The 16,678-nt window shown below is 37.9% G+C and overlaps 1 protein-coding gene across 1 annotated transcript in view; it reads left to right on the forward strand.

Annotated features, from left to right (window-relative positions):
* The window catches only part of PTPRN2 (protein tyrosine phosphatase, receptor type, N polypeptide 2), a 416,744-nt gene that overhangs the window by 16,000 nt on the left and 384,066 nt on the right, over nt 1-16,678 (forward strand). The window contains exon 4 of the mRNA XM_009329894.1: nt 9,643-9,729. Coding sequence (XP_009328169.1) covers nt 9,643-9,729 — 87 coding nt within the window. The remainder of the gene's footprint in view (nt 1-9,642; nt 9,730-16,678) is intronic.

A 16,678-nucleotide genomic window follows, 5' to 3' on the forward strand; every position in this document is an offset into this window, starting at 1 on the left:
TCTTTATCCTTTTCTCTTGACTGCTTTTAGCAGGCAGAGCAGTCATAGCTGGTATGCACCAGCCCCTTGCCCATGGAGATGCAGCGCTCAAGTCCTGGCATTCTGGCTCCTCCGCTTCTCCTTACCAAGCAATGCACTGAGAGATACGGGATGAAAGGAATCAGGCCTGATACTGGCCCATGAAGGCGGGTGGTTAAAAGTGCTGAAGCTACTGTCACCTGTTCAAATAGACCCCCTCTACTGGATTTAATCTTTTGTATTCGTTAGAGCAAACAATAAGCAAAGAGACAGTTCCTAGCATATCTGTAAGACATTTTAAAGAATCTCTGAAATACCTCCATACACCTCAGAGTCTCATCCCTCAGCCTGAGCCCTGTGACCAATATACCTGCTCTTTTCCAGGCATGGAAGGAGGATGGCAGCTTGTGCTGGAGCTGGCTGGGCTGCTCCTCCCAGCTTCCTGTCAGCAGAGAGTTTGTCTGCCGCCTAGTCAATGCCCATGCTGCTGCCAAATGGTTTTAGCAACCACAGAAAACTAGTCCTCAACTTTATTCATCCTAAAGGTGGACTCTTCATTTGACTACCTAAAGCAGTCCATATGGTATTCCAGTCCCATATTTCTGAACTTTGATTTTTTTTTTTAGGTTTAGTTTTCTATCTGCAGTACTAAGGAGACTCTCCTGCATATTAAGAAAGTGATACCATTGTCCTGTCAATGAGAGGAAGCTAATTTCATGACAATGCACAGAGACTTTTTTGAAAAATGGCCAGGTGGAACTTTCTTAAATAATTATTTTAAATTATGTAATGCATGTTTCTCTAAATGCAGTATTTAAAAAGTCTAGAGAAAGAAAAATGTATCTAAGATCAGTACTAAAAAAAGAAAATCTTCAACATGAAAGATGCTCTTGTGTATGCCTACTAAGTGAACAACTGTTAAAAATCTTAGATATAAACACTCAAAATAAATACAGAGGTAGGCGGGACCAACAAAATTAAGTTTGTCAGCTCAAGCCTCAGATTAGCTTCTAGAGTAAAGTACCACCACTAGAAGACACTGACCTTTGGTGAACCCATGCAGGCAATTTTCAGATTAAGTCTTCTGGTAGACTATTTTTGCTAACGTGAATCCATGGAGTAAAGACCCAACTGAGAAAGAATCTTGCAGGTCTAAACCAACACTTTCACCTGCAGGGCATAATCTGCATGTACCTCTCATTGTTTAATAAAAGTGATTACTAAAATTAAATTCTTCAACAGATTTGGTCCATTCAGCTTCTGTTTTCAAGAGCGTTGGGTGTCTGTCTTGTTATCCATGCGGTTAATACCCTTTTCCTTTAAGGCACATTTCTAGGTTTTAAGCCAAAATGTGGTTATTTCAGAATTTAGGGTGAAAACCAGGCTACCTCATTTAGGTCCCAAACGTAGAGCTGCTGAATGCTGCACATCTTCCCCAAGGATGGGGATGTCATCCACTTAATTTGACATCATTGAGCTCCCCGAGAAACAAGTGAAGACATTCCCACACAGGGAGATTCAGGCACCTCCTTTCCTCCACTGATTAGAAAGGACTTTGGGAGACTCCAGAAGACAGCCCAGACTGCTAGGTATCTCCCTGTTTCACTGAGACATACCAAACAAGCAGAATGTTTTGGGATCCAGTGTGTCCAAACTTAGTTTTCAAGCATGTGTGTATTTTACAGTAGTAAATATTGAAAGTGTTTTTAAAGTAAACATTAGCCTAAATAAAAAATGTCTCCCCCAAAAATGTCCCAGGTGCTGGGTTCAGGTTCTACTTTGCTCTGGTTGAGATGTGAATTCAATACTATTCAAGCTGAACAGAGGTGTAGCCAAAGTTTTGAACCTTCTCCAGAGGAAATAGGTGGAGCAGAGATGCCAGTGTACTTGAGTTTGTACAGCAAAAGAGAGACTGGTGTGAAAGTGGCACTTACCTCCCCAGAAAATGCGCTTTCTGATACTGCCAGGAGGACTGTAGTTCAGTACTCACGCAGCTTTCAGGTTGTAGAGAAATGCCTTGCAATTCTAGTGCAGTGCTCACCACTCTTAAAAATGGGCAAACTGGCCTTCATTGCCTGTGTCCCGATTTACGCAAATTTCAGTTGGATTGAACCTTACCTTACTTAAGTTTTCACTGGGGATTAGACCGACATTTAGGTTTAAGGAGTGCAATTCCCAATGTCAGGCCTATTTCTGTACTGTAGATTATTCTTCATTTTTGCAGAAAATGATTCGATTGAACTAATCTGACAGGGCTGACTGGATGTCCATTATAGTGCTGCATTACAATTGCTAAACAGAGTATTGGAAGGGCACTAGGTACAATCTGGTAAAGACAATACATAATTTGAATGACGGCACTAAGGGAGCATTTCAGAGTTCAGTAAGTGGGTTTCCGAAGACACTTGGCAATTGGGAGGAGGAAAAGCAAATGAGAGCAACTGCTTGTGAGACTGACATAACCTCAGTGTAACATTGAGCTACGTGTTGCTCCCCTTGGGCTGGGAGCAGGCTTGGCAAATGCTACCCATCAAGCCATCTGTATAACTGGATCAGATTTTTCACTAACAAAATGGATCAATTTATGGGATTGTTTTGACAGGCATGTTGGGAAATACAGAACATATAGTTTTCATCATTGTTTACTTCTGTTTTTCCTCTTGTTCCCTTTGATATTGCCCACTGGCTTTTATTAGAGTTTGAACTCCGTTTAGCTCAGCATGCAGAGCTGGCCATGCTGCCAGTGTTGCTCCCCACAGAACCCCTCCCGTTCCTTCATTTACATGTTTCCTTCTTGTTCTTTAACCAGAAGAGGAAACTTTGAGCCTTGAATGCATAAATCATTAAGTCCAGGTCAAAAATAGACAATCCATTATTCAAAGTGGTTCTCATCAGATCTGTGGTTTATCTTGGGAATTTCTTGGAAACGTGGCATCCATTTGTAGCATTGTTCGGATAATTGCAGCATGAAGCTGAACTGGTCTTGAGAGCAGCATCCAATATACAGCACTACTCTTTTGTTGGAGTGGTTTAACTGGCCATTTTTGAGGCATGTCTGGTCCATAAGACTCTTGCCTCCTACTCCCTTTGTCCACAGCAGGCATTTAGCAAGGCTACTCACTCACCAGTGAGGGGGAAGTTATCTTCACCTGGATCCAGGTGTTGTAAATATGCTCTAAAATTAGTCAGATGTGCTCTAAAACCGGTCAGATGCCCTGTGCTGAAAAAGTTTGGAACAAAATTTTTGGTAGGGGAATTAGGGAAGTTTTTATTATGACTAATAGCTAATTTTTGGGTTACATGGTCTTTAATACTACATCTTCTCCATATTTGGTAGGGAGATATATATATAGCCTTTAGAGACAGCCAATAGTGCTGCTCTTTCTATTCTTAGATCTAGAAGGGATGCAAGTCAAATAATAATAGTCTTTTATATAACAATACTAGGCATCTGATGAAGAAAGTCGGTATCATTGTCTTCATTTTACGGGTGGTGAAATTAAGGGTCATGATAGGCCTCTTCCAGATGAAGACATATTCTGTTCCTCATTCATAATTCGTTCAGCAACAGATATTCTCTCATTTACGTATAAAACCGCTGAAGACAGTGGGATTGTACAAACAAGTTAAAAAAAAGGCTAGCAAATTCTATACATTTTGTAGCAGTGACTGAGAAGAAAATAACTTAATGTGATTGTTCTAAGTTGTGCCAGGTTTCTGGAACCAGATTTTAGAAATGCGTCCTCATCACTGTATTTTTCTTGTAAATTGAGCAAATGAAAAGTGAAATCTTTAATAGACAATAGCAGAGAAAGATTATAATCCAATGTTCTATTATTTAAATTACCTCTGTAAGTGGATTGTTCCTTAAAATATTTCTGTTTTCAGCTCCCTCACTGGGAGGGATTTAAATATTGGAAGATACAGAATATTATTTTCACCAGGCAATCTAATTTTCCTGTGTTCAATGTCCAGTACACTTTGTGAAAATGATTTAACAAACAATTACATAAAGTTGGGCTCCCAAATCCACTCCTGAGCATTTAAGTGGATTACACTAATTTTCAGAAGTGCTCAGCAGCTCACATTAAAGTTAAGAGATTTATTCCTCTACTTTCATTTTGGATTAATCTCTAAATAAAATAGCTTTATAGCCTAGATCTGCTTTTTTTGTTTTGTTTTGTTAGACAAAACTCCTGATGAAGTTATAGGGAGCTGATTGGCTCAGAATTATTTTAGCTCAGACAAGTAGGTATGGATTGGATTATTTATTTTTCACATGGTTAAAATAGATAGGGAAGTTTTCATGGTTATATCGTGGTGTTAAATCATGACATCATAGTCTTGCACTGGGCTGGGGAGTCATTTAATCTGAAGGGACAATGTAGTACTACCTTATAACATTGGCTATTTTTAGCAGACGTGTAAGCCATATGCTCCAGCAGGTATAACCAGTGCAAAAGCTGTGCCTTAAAAGTGAGATTAAACAAAAACAGCAGTGAAAATATTTTGCAGATGACACTCTGCCAGACTTTAAAACTATATATATCTACATAAACTCCAAAGGAAATATTTATATTTCATTCCCCATTTATTTCTTCATTGTTATTAACCTGTCAAACAAAGTATATTCTACAAATAATATGAGATAGAGATTGGCATCTGAGCGAGACAGAGTTCTGCTACTCGTTCAGTAGGGTCTGAATCTGTCAACTGAAAAATAATATTTAGGCTAGCACTCACAGATAGTACATGGCATTAGAAGATAAAGCAATAGAAGGAAGTTAGTTATTGTCATGGTTTAACCCCAGCGGCAACTCAGCCCCACACAGCCGCTCGCTCACTCCCTCCCAGTGGGATGGGGGAGAGAATCGGAAGGGCAAAGGTGAGAAAACTCGTGGGTTGAGATAAAGACAGTTTAACAGGTAAACCAAAAGCCACGCGCACAAGCAAAGCAGAACAAGGAATTCATTCACTACTTCCCATTGGCAGGCAGGTGTTCAGCCATCTCCAGGAAAGCAGGACTCCATCACATGTAACGGTGACTTGGGAAGACAAACACCATCACTCCAAATGTCCCCCCCTTCCTTCTGCTTCCCCCAGCTTTATATGCTAAGCATGACGTCATACCGTATGGAATATCCCTGTGGTCAGTTGGGGTCAGCTGTCCCAGCTGTGTCCCCTCCCAGCTTCTTGTGCACCCCCAGCCTGCTCGCTGGTGGGGTGGGGTGAGAAGCAGAGAACGCCTTGACTCTGCGTAAGCACTGCTCAGCGGTAACTAAAACATCCCTGTGTTATCAACACTGTTTCCAGCACAAATCCAAAACAGCCCCATACAAGCTACTATGAAGAAAATGAACTCTATCCCAGCCAAAACCAGCGCAGTTTTACATGAATTTTCTGTACTTTCTAACTATCTTTTCATCTTCCAAGCTGGAGAGAACTGGAGCTGGAAACCTAAAAAGGATGCCAAAAGAATTCTTTTAAACTGTGAGATGAATCACATTTTGTTTTAGCTGCTATTATAATATCCTAGCACAGTTAACTTGAAGGAAGATGCAAAGAAGAAATCTACAGCAAGTGAAATGAGAGCAAAGGGAGGAAACCCAAAGTAAGTGCTATCTCATCTATGTCATCTGCAAAAAGGTGCTATGCCATCCAACAATTTATTCTTCCAAAGGCCAAAATCTAGATCGAAGGTGTTCAGCGACCTTCAAGGCAATCAAAAAATGGAGCGGTAAAATCAAGAAGGACTGTTAAAGACACTGCAGGAGCCATTCATTTTCTTTGGCATAGAAAGTGTTAGCCAACCTCAAGAGAACCTGCAAAGCATAAATAGCATGCATGGGTAGATCTTTTGCTGCTTTTTTTTTCCCAGTACATGCTTTGTATGTCTGAGGCCTATGTAAGTTGTGATTTCTCTTTTAAGGGATCACCATTACTGGTGTAACTGAAATGTGTTATCACAGGCTCCCAAAAGAAAATGCATATGGGTTGGACCTGTATTGTAGCATGTCTGGAAACTGAGGGGCCATAGCCCAGAGGCTCACTCTGTGCCATGCTGCTCTGAGTGAATTGGAGCCATCAAGAACTGTCACCAAGAAGGGGGGACCCTCTCTCCACCCCAACTATAAGAAGCTGAAATGACCAAGTGGAAAGGGAGGTGCTGATCTCTTCTCCCTGGCATCCAGTGATAGAATGCGTGGGAATGGTTCAAAGCTGTGCCAGGGAAGGATTAGACTGGACATAGGAAGCATTTCTTTACCAAGAGGGTGGTCAAACAGTGGAACAGGCTTCCTCGAGAGGTGGTCGATGCCCCAAGCCTGGCAGTGTTTAAGAGGCATTTGGACAGTGCCCTTAACAACATGCTTTAACTTTTGGTCAGCCCTGAAGTGGTCGGGCAGTTGGACTAGATGATCATTGTAGGTCCCTTCCGGCTGAAATATTCTATTCTATTCTGTTCTGTTCTATTCTATTCTATTCTATTCTATTCTATTCTATTCTATTCTATTCTATTCTATTCTATTGTAATCTTGGCAGTTCAAATAATGTAGTGAGAACCCTATCCCCACCCTTAGCTTTCCTCCAAGTCTTTGGCCTTGATAAAATAGTTTCATCATCAGGGTTGAGTCTAGAGAGTCTTCTTTCTACTGTTACAATTTCTGTCTGGAGTATCTCACTATTTGTTCCTTATCTGAAGAACTATTTTTTGTCTTTCTTGGTTTATGTAACACTTTCCTTTGAATTAATTCTGTAGTAGTTGAACCCTCACAATCAATAGATAAATCATATTCATAAAAAAAAACCCAAACAACCACCAGTCCATAATACAGCAACTTCTTCCCATGTAGGACTGAATCAAGCATGCAGAAAACCAAGCATAGTACGTGAAAGATCATGAACAGGGGCTGTTCCACCAGTACTGTATACTTGCACTAGGGACTGTGGGAAGACCGCGGGAAGGAGGATGGGTGATGTTTGCAAGTTGTCTTCTGGTGACACTCCTTGTATAAACCTGAAATCAGATGGGTGACGTGGGCATATGGTGCTGTTGCAATGCAGCATGTAGTTTGCTTAACACTGTGCTGGTGGGAACGGTGTACTCTATCTGTGCAAACAAAGCTAAAGGCAATCGCTGTACAAACCATGCAACACTGAGCAAAATGCAACACTAAACAAAAGCAAAGCAGAAATAGAGTGTGGAGAACGATGTTCTGGCGTTTTTAGAGAAAGGTTTTGAATATTCAGCTCTCCTACAATACAACTGTCACAGAACAGTAATAAACAGTACTAGTATGTCTTGATGTTAAGAAGTTGGAAAAATTGTATTGGAAAATATTGTGATACAAATTAATCATTCTTAATGTGAATCCTCAAATGTATGATCTGTAATAGTACTGGTACCAAAGAGGATAACAGATAGCATCGTGCTTTTGAAAAGTACACAGGTACTGGTTCTGCAGCTTTCCTGGGCTGTTATGAATGACAATTTCTTGACTTAACAAACTGCATGCGAGTTTGTGAACCTACGTGTTTTGGTTTGTTATTGGATAAGAGTTACTAAGACTAGTCCTGGATGCTCAGGCTTGCAAAAGAGTGGCCTTCCAGACCATTTTATTTCCCATTTTCTCTCCAGCATTCTTGCTGGACTGTAGCATTCAAATGCTCTGAGTACGTCCCCCATTGCTGTTACTACGTCGGCTTGTAGCAGCATACCTTGGGTTTGAAGCTGGGGAATGCTTTTTCAGGGGAGGAGAGGTAAGCAGGGAGTAGGAGGTTGAGCTTTTAGAAATGAGACTCCCTCGGTAAAAGAATTACACCAATGTATGCAGCAGACTGCCTGCGCCGCTGCATAGACTTGCTATTACAGTAAAAGCCCACTTGCTGACACCAATCATTTCCATAAAACTTAAGCCAACATCTTTGGGAGAAAAGATTTAATTAACACATAAGCCCCTGAGTCACTATGACAATCTGCTTTCATAGTGATGGGAATAATCACATTTCTACCCACTGTCAGTCCTTGAAATATAGGGGTTTTATGAATAATCTATAGTACATTTTCTTCCTTACAGAAACAGTCAGATTCTTTTGTTACTTTCACACAAGAACATTTCTGTCTTAGGCATCTAGAAAAACTCTAAATTTATCTGGTGCCTTGAGGGGCTACCTCTGCTTGTGTGACAGGAGGTCTCTAGAGCATTTTGGGTTAGTAGCATGAAGGGAGGCTGAGCAATTCCATCCTAACTGAGATCCACATGAGACATCCCATTATTTAAATAGAGGTGCCCTTAGGGCAGTGTATGCAGAACCCAGTGCAATAAATAAATAAATAAATAAATAAACAGTGCTCATTGCAGACAATAAATAAAATTGTGGCACTGGTTACCGTGATATAAAATTAGATTCAAAAACTTTCACTGCGAAGCAGAAATAATAACCTAGGTACAGAGCTTTGAAAAAATCTTTTTTTCCTCTTAGTCCAGTTGAAAAGATCATGTCTAATAGTACATACTTTTTTTGACATCTCCTTCTCCTACTTATTATAAATCCTTGAAGGAAAAAATACAGAACCTTTTTTCCCCTGGGGTAGTCTCATCAAACTTGTTTCTGATTTACTGTGGCATAAGTTAGATAAGTATCAAGCTTGTAGGGTTTAATTTTATGATCTTTGCAGCTTTAACAGTGTTGAGAATAATTCTATAATCACAATTTAGACAGAGAATGTTGTATCTGTTGTTCTCACTGGACACTGTTATATCATTTCCTTATCTTTTTTACTTTCTTAATACTTTTGTATTTGGTTCCACAGTATTGAACAACAACTAAACACGGTATGATCTGTATATTAGGGACAGAATGTTCTTAATGCATCTTTAGAGTTGTAATGACTCTAATAACCTGAAATTTTTGCAAATATAAATTTTGCATCTAGATAAGTGCTGTTTTAAATTATAGCAGTCCTCTTGTGTTAGGCTTGATTGCAACCTGTTTTCTAAATTAAAAAATGTAAATGTGGCATTGACAAAGGTTAAAAAGATTTAAAGTGGGTTCTGTCAGCAGTGCATGCAGACACCAAACTAAATCCTGTGTATCTAATCAGTGTCCTCTGGACTGTATGCCTTGCTCCATTGTTTACTCTCAAACTCATAATAATTTTGTATCCTTTCACTGGGCGGATTCATTTTAAAAACTAATGAATTTAAAAAAATGCTTTTCCCTTGTCCATTTGATACTGAGCCTGCAATTTGACTTTCATTGTTTGTTTCCCTCCTTGTCTCGTCAATCCTTTTCTTTCTTTCTGTCCTTTTACTTTATTACATTTTTTATTGAGGACTGAGATGAACTGGTTGCTGCATCATGGGCCCATTACACTTCCTAACAATTCCATTTACACCTTATTGTTTGTCTTATTGCTGGAAAATTCAGGTGATTCATCATGCCTGAAGAAGCACCTGATCCCAATTCCCTTGATATCACGATCACTATGTGACAGGAATACAGTTAGCGGTGGCTTTCAGACTCTAAGAGGCCAAGGTGATAACTCTTTTGGGACTTTTAACCTCTCAAGTATTGATGAGTTCCATTTTCGTAATGCTCTGTTTTCTTGCTCCCTTTCAACAGCCCCCTGAGTGTGGAAAAGGGCTTGGACTTAATAAAGGAAGTGGCAGATCTCCTGAAGCTGCAGATGAGTGTCTTCGATGATGTCAAGTACGTACATGGAATTTGCCCCTTTTTATTTTATTGGATTTCTCATTATTTTTGAATAGTTTGTCTAACAAGGAAATATCTACTCTTTAATGCCAAAATTAATGAGACCATGTTAGAGACAAAAAAGAATATTGTGATGATCTTTATAATGTCCCCTACACACAGTTAGGAGCAAATTATTTTAAAAAAAATATAAAGACTGAAATTTTCTTATGCTTCCGTAGGGAAAAATAGTCTGTTCAAAGTGCTGTAAAAATATTACCAACCTTATTTAACAGTTTCTAGGTGAGGAAAGTCTTGTGAAGGGTCATTATACCCAGCATTGCTGAGGGGGAAAATGACATCAGAGATGGATAAGAACTTGGGTCCCTGGCTTTGAGTCTGGCATGTGGCACACTAGGTCGTGCCACTTGGTCAACTACTCATTTAACAAGTCACAGGGAGTTCAGTTATGCTGAGCTACTGTTTTTCTTCATATGATTCATACTGATGAATGCTCTGCATGTTAATCTCCTGAACTAGAAGGTTATGATTTGCCGTGTCCGGTAAAAATTTTTAGATTGGGGATTTTCTGAAATCATTTTGGTAGGAACATTTACTTTACAAAACTTAATTCTTCTTTTGTAAAATAGAAAATAAAAATAGTTTGATAGAAAACTAATGGAAAAGAAGGGTCAGCTGTGGGAGGTTTTTGACAGCTTGCTGGAAACAAGTCACATCTTGGTGCACAGAAAATAGCTGATGTCTGGGTAGCATCCAGTTCTTGCCTATGTTTCAGAGGGTTTGGGGTGGCTTGTTTTGGCCCATGAGTCAGGTTGCTGAAGTGCAGCATCTTTCTCAGCCTTACTTGTGCTGCCATCAGCTTTTGTTTAACCTTCAGTTCCAGTTAATGTAATTCAACATTTAATACTGTGTTTTAAGCCATAGTCTGAAGATGTTTCATCTTTAGTGGAAGTGTTTATTATTATTTGGAAAAAAAATCTACCCCTTCTATTACTGTTTATGTAGGGAGAAATAGACTACTGGTGAGAAAATCTTTTTAGAAATCTGACAAATACCAGGCATATTGGTTTTGTTGTTTAGAAGGAAAATATTCCCATATTTTGTTTGCTAGAACAATTCTTTGCATTGTTGAAAGTCTTTTTCCTTGCATTTTATGAAATGTATTTTTTATGAAAACTGAGTTTTGAAATTACAAAAAATGAGAATATTATATGGTCTTCCTTGTAAAGAGAATTTGCAACCTTGACTTTGAATACTAGCAGATAAAGTCTGCTGCACATTTAAAGGGGTAATCCCATGGAACAATTTCTCTGCTGGAATCAATGGGTTCTGCTTCATTAATGTCATTCATTTACGGTACAAGAGCACTTTCACCTACCTTTCTAATTGTTAGCATAAAGCCTTTTGGTTATTTTTTATCATTTGATATATCACAACAACATTGCAATTGGCAGGCTGTAGATTCATTCTCTAATGAAAAATATCCCTCCAGTGATATAGCTAGCTATGAACAACCTTTTTTTTTTTTTTTAATGTGTGACATTAGGGAAGCTGGTTATTTTGTGTCCATTAATATGTCCCTACCGAAAGTACTTGTATTGTATGGTCAGTATTTTAAAAGTGCATTCTGAATGATAGTAACTCCAAACAGGACGAAGTATTCTGTCTATTAACACAAACACGGTCTTTGCCTTTTTAAAAGATCTATAAATCTGTGAAATATTATCCCAAATCTCAAGTTAGTGAAGAATTCATCCATTGTAAGTTTTCTTTACTCAAGAAAATGAGATGCTTTGACTCAGGTTAAACCCATGAAATGCTAAAGAAATCTGGAGCTGGCCAGTAGATATAGCAGTAGTAGAGGCTTTAGAAAAAAGCCTTACCAAGCAAAGAATTAATGCTTTGGGGATTTGTTCTTTTGTCATCTTTACGCAGCCATTGTTGGAAAACTGTATGAATTTGAAGGCTCTGGTTGGCTTCTGAGTAGCATCATGGAGAGGGGTTTCAGGAAAGACTTGATGTCATGGTTATTCTTAATCCACCTTTGACATATCAGTGTGTGAGAATGAGGCATCTCAGGAAATATGCTTTTTACTTGGCCTAAGGCATCATGGGCGATATAAATTATTTTATTTTACTGGCAGCTAAAAGTAGTCTTTTTCTTAGGGATTCAGTTTTTTAAAAAGTCTACTTTGAACGCCGACCTGAGTATTAGCTTGGTGTAAAATTCTCAATTCTCTCTTTTCCTTCCAAGAATTCTGAATGGTAAGAAAGTAACAGTGTAGACCTGAATTTTTTAGACTATTGCAAAGATTTCAGAGTAAAGACATGTTACTGAGAATCAGGGTTAATTTGAGAGTATAGACAAAGCCATCGCATTCAATAGGAATAGTGTAAGAAGAACTGAGGAGAAGGTGAGTGGTGAGTTATTCTAAAGTTCTTTAAATTCTCAATTAAGAGTTTCTTGTCCTTTTCTCTGAAAAAAAATTAATTTTAAAGGGACTGCTTCACAAATACATTACTACCTTTAGTTAGTTTTGTCTGCAAATATCTTTCCTTCTTTCCTATATTTTTAGTTTTTTCCTGTGCTTTGGAGTTTGGCAAGTGAACAATTGCTTTTGCTGTGGATTCCTGCCAATTCCTGGGTTAGTTCTTGATTAGTTGATGCATGGTAGTAATCAGTTTGTCTTATCTTCTCTCATTCACAATCCTGCCAACTTTAACCGATGGCCTGCAATTCACAGTACAGCCTCAGGCTTGGCTCCCAGAGCTTTCAGTCCACTTCTACAGTCGGTTTGTTGTCAAGTTTGCATTGACATAAACTTTGCTCGCCCTGTGAAGCAGATGAGTGGGAATAGATTTGGGGAATTCATAATTAGAAATATTTCAATGAGGAAGAAAAGATCCAACATGTTAGCTGTCACTTTTGGATACAGTCTGAATCTTTATGGAAGTAATAGTTATGCTTAATATGTTTTGTTAATGGTTATGTAGCTGTCAAATAAATTCCATTATTTCTTATTACATCATTAGAGACCATTAAAAGGATATTAGCATGCTGATGTAATTATGCAAGCAGACGTAAAATGACTATAGTTATGATTTTATAATCTAATTATGGGTGTCCAATGCCCCTGGTGATTGATTGTTGGACTGGTATCATGGATTGAAGTCAGATGGGTAGTAGTGTTAGGAGGGTTTGATTTTATTTAAAAAAATAATAATTTTACGACTCTGCAATCTGCAACATTGACCTTCTTCACGTAATTACAGTTCTTCACATGTTATATAGTAAACTTACAAACACGAGAGATTATCAAGAAACATCCAAATATAATAAAAATACTAAAACCTGTAAGCTAAACTGTGAGGGTAGTGGAAAGGACACTCAGAATCTATAGTCAAAGCCACTGAATTAGAACATACATGACTTATTTGGTTTCTGATGAGAATACGAATTATTTCTGAATTTTTATTTAATGTTCTCATACTTGGGGTATTTACTGAGAACATTGCTAAAGGGGATTTTGAGCTCTAAGCTTAGCCGAATACCTTTGTATGGAAAGAAAACAGATTATTTTGATTTCATAGTATTTCAGACTGCATATCCTACCGTTCTCAGCCTCCAGTCAAGAGTGAGACTGTCAGCTGAAAATTACATTCTCTGATGGATGCTGCAGTAGCACTGATTTTTTTATTTTCCTTCTTGTTTCTCTCTTTAGCCTTATATGATTTTCCCTATTGCCATTGGACATCTCTCTCTCTAGGTGTCTCTTTTTTCCCCATTTTTTTCTACTGCTTTGGCTTCCTCCACCCATTCATCTTAATGGGCATCTTTGTCATTTTTGCCTTCTAACATACCGAAACTCAGTACTCAAAGAACTGTCCTTTCAGGAGATGTGGTAACTTGACCAACAAGCATGCCCATTTCCATATCTAATTTTTCAGTGGAAAACCTGTAGCAGTGCACTCTGTATTCATTCCATAAAATTATATTAATCTCTATCTGCTGCTGCTGTTTTGAAGTGTAACAATAATTGCCTATATAAGCATATAATCAATATATATAATGTTGGGGATGAACAGGATACTTATGCTAAATTTCAAATGCTAATATAAATAGATTTTTCAAGTTGAAAAAGCTGATTCTGATTATCTAATATAACGTCCTGGATTGCAAAGCCATAAAACTTAACCAATATTCCCTTATCATGTACGGTTTGTTGCATCTATGTTGTACATCCAAAGCTAAGTTAAAAGACCAAATCACTGATCTTTCAGAGTCTAAAGGTCAAACTCCCAGGCCTTGGGTTGGTTGTTCAGCTTTCACCTGACTCCTCTCCCTACCCACACTAAGATTAGAGGTTAATTCAGTGTTTTACTTGAATAGTTTATTGTATGAAAAATGAAAATTCAGGTTAACTGAAAGTATGTATGGAAACTGTATGGAGACTTCAGCTGAAAAATACCCTTCAAAATTTGTAGCAGCCACAGCAGTGTGGTTTGACATTTTGAAAATAAAATACCATAATTTTTAAATTCAAAGTAATGACTAGTTTCAAAATTTAACTAAGTTTGGCTTATAAGGAAAATGCTTTTATTTTGGTGATAAGAATAAACAAAAAATTGATTTTGGACTGAACACAAGCCATTATTTTCCTTTTTTTTTTTGTGTGTGTTCAGCTGACCAAAAATATCAATCTTTTGATAAAAGACTAATTATGATATAGTCTTGAAATATTTGATCATATTTGTGCATTTTTCTGCAACCCTCTGTCTTATTCCATATGCAGGAAATAAAATGCTCAGTTAATGAGCAGTTCTTCAATGTTTCATTTTATTCTCATTGTTCAATGTGTGGCTTCAGGATTTATTTATTGCACATTATTCAAATCTTGCTTTGAGGTCAGAAAACCCATTTCCTCTTGTTTTGTTTTGTTGGGGTTTTTTTCCCTATGGTGTTCTTCACTACACTATCAAAATGCTTGACAAACATGAATTGATATACTTAACTCACATGATGAGGTATTATTAGGACCATACAGAGCTGGAGTTATGCACGAAGAGATTAATGTCAAAGCATTTGCTAATATGGGGTGGCCAGTCTGATGTCTCAGAGTATACCTTATTCAGCCTCTTCTGTAAAGTACTTCACTTATTGAGACAGATTCCACTGACTTCAGTTACCATTCTGAGTTTTCAGCAGTCCCAGAAGTCAGCTCTCAGTTTAGACAGTGCCACTAGGTCTGTAAAAAAAATTGCCTGACTTGGCTTCAAATGACCTGAGTCTGAATCTGAATCTGAGGCAGAACTGGATGGTACCAGCAGAATTCAAAGTAACAGTAGGACCTTTACATTTTTATAGTTCCATACCTTATTTGCAATGTACTTCCTGAGGTCTGATAAAAATGAAGTTGAGGCCCCTGAAAATATTGTTCTTCTCTACTGCTTGACCACCATTCATCATTGGATGTCAGGGATCTATTGAAAAAACACTTTGAAAAGAAAGACTGCATACCTAGATATGAAGTAAGTCAAGATCAATTTTTCCTGTTATACTGTAGTAGGTCCTTAGTGTCGACTATGTTTTTTAGATATTTTTGTGTAAACAATTATCTAACAAAAGCTTGAATTTGGAAGGCTTATCAAGAGGACAGCTACAAGCACATTCTTGCCATACTTCAAATCTCTGTTTTCAAGTAGTGGGGTTAGAGACATTTTCCACCTCCTTTTCAAAGAAAAGGCCTTACACAACCAGAAAATACCTACCATTATCTTTGTTCTTAGGAAGGGCTGAAACGGTTGGGCTGGAAAAAATACAATTTGAAAAGCCAGCCAACCATCCCAGTGAAAAGTACTTGAATTGAGGAAGATGTCTGAAAATCAAACCAAGTGGTTAAAGTTTGGAGAAGCTTTAAATGTGTTCAAATCGGACGTGTTGGGCAAGCAGACTAATGAGTGGAGCTCCCAGCCTCACCTATTATGAACCCGTGCATTGGCTGTAGTGTCCTAATCATGCTATATAGGTTTTGTTCATTGTTTGTCATGTTATTTTTCTAACACCTGAAAAACTCAATCAGCCAGTTAATCATAGTCAGTCATCCAGAACCTAAACACTGGAACGATACTTGGTATTTTCACTTCATCATGCTGATGGATTATGACATGTGGTATATGTATTCTCTAAATGTGAACACCTCAGGAAATTATTGGTAGCTTGAGAGGCAGGACAGTGTGAGGGAGGATTATTTAACCACTCGGCAGTAGTGGGACAGGTAGCACAGTGTCTTGTTAGGTTTGTATCTGCAAACTTCCCTCTACTGTACAGATTCTGCATGATTCCTTTCTCCTTGGTTCAGTGTGATTAATCTTTTCTTGTGTTGTACGTTGAACACCTGTGGACCAAAATTCTTGCAAAGTTTTTTCTAGATTGCTAGGTTGACAGATCCTGGATTCTGCCATCTCTGCCATTCAGATTTACCAAGAGGAATGTTCTCATATTGTGCTTATGAAAAAACATATAGTTCACTCTGCTCTCCTTAAGGTGCTGTAGTACAAACTAGCAATAGATTGAATTTTTATTTCCATTCCATTCATTGTCCAGAAATTAAGCATCATTTTTATTTCAATTTGAACTGTGCTATGTTTGGTCTTAATAAAAAGATATACCTTTCAAAAAAGTTGAGCAATATTTGTCATCTGTTCTTTGATTTCAAATAGCAAACCAACAGACTAAGGCTATTTGGCATAATCTTGTTTAAAATGTTATAAAAGCATAATTCAGAAATAATGGAACCACTTTTATTCAAACTTGACTTCTTCCACAGATTTAATGAATCTGGAAAACAAATTGTCTGAAAAATGTACTGCTGTAACTCATTGCATGTAGGCTTTTATAAGAAATTACATTGTGTTTTCTGGTACATATTGTCTTATTTGACAACTT

The sequence above is a fragment of the Pygoscelis adeliae genome, unplaced genomic scaffold (genome assembly GCF_000699105.1).
Source record: "Pygoscelis adeliae isolate BGI_AS28 unplaced genomic scaffold, ASM69910v1 Scaffold238, whole genome shotgun sequence".
Taxonomy (NCBI): domain Eukaryota; kingdom Metazoa; phylum Chordata; class Aves; order Sphenisciformes; family Spheniscidae; genus Pygoscelis; species Pygoscelis adeliae.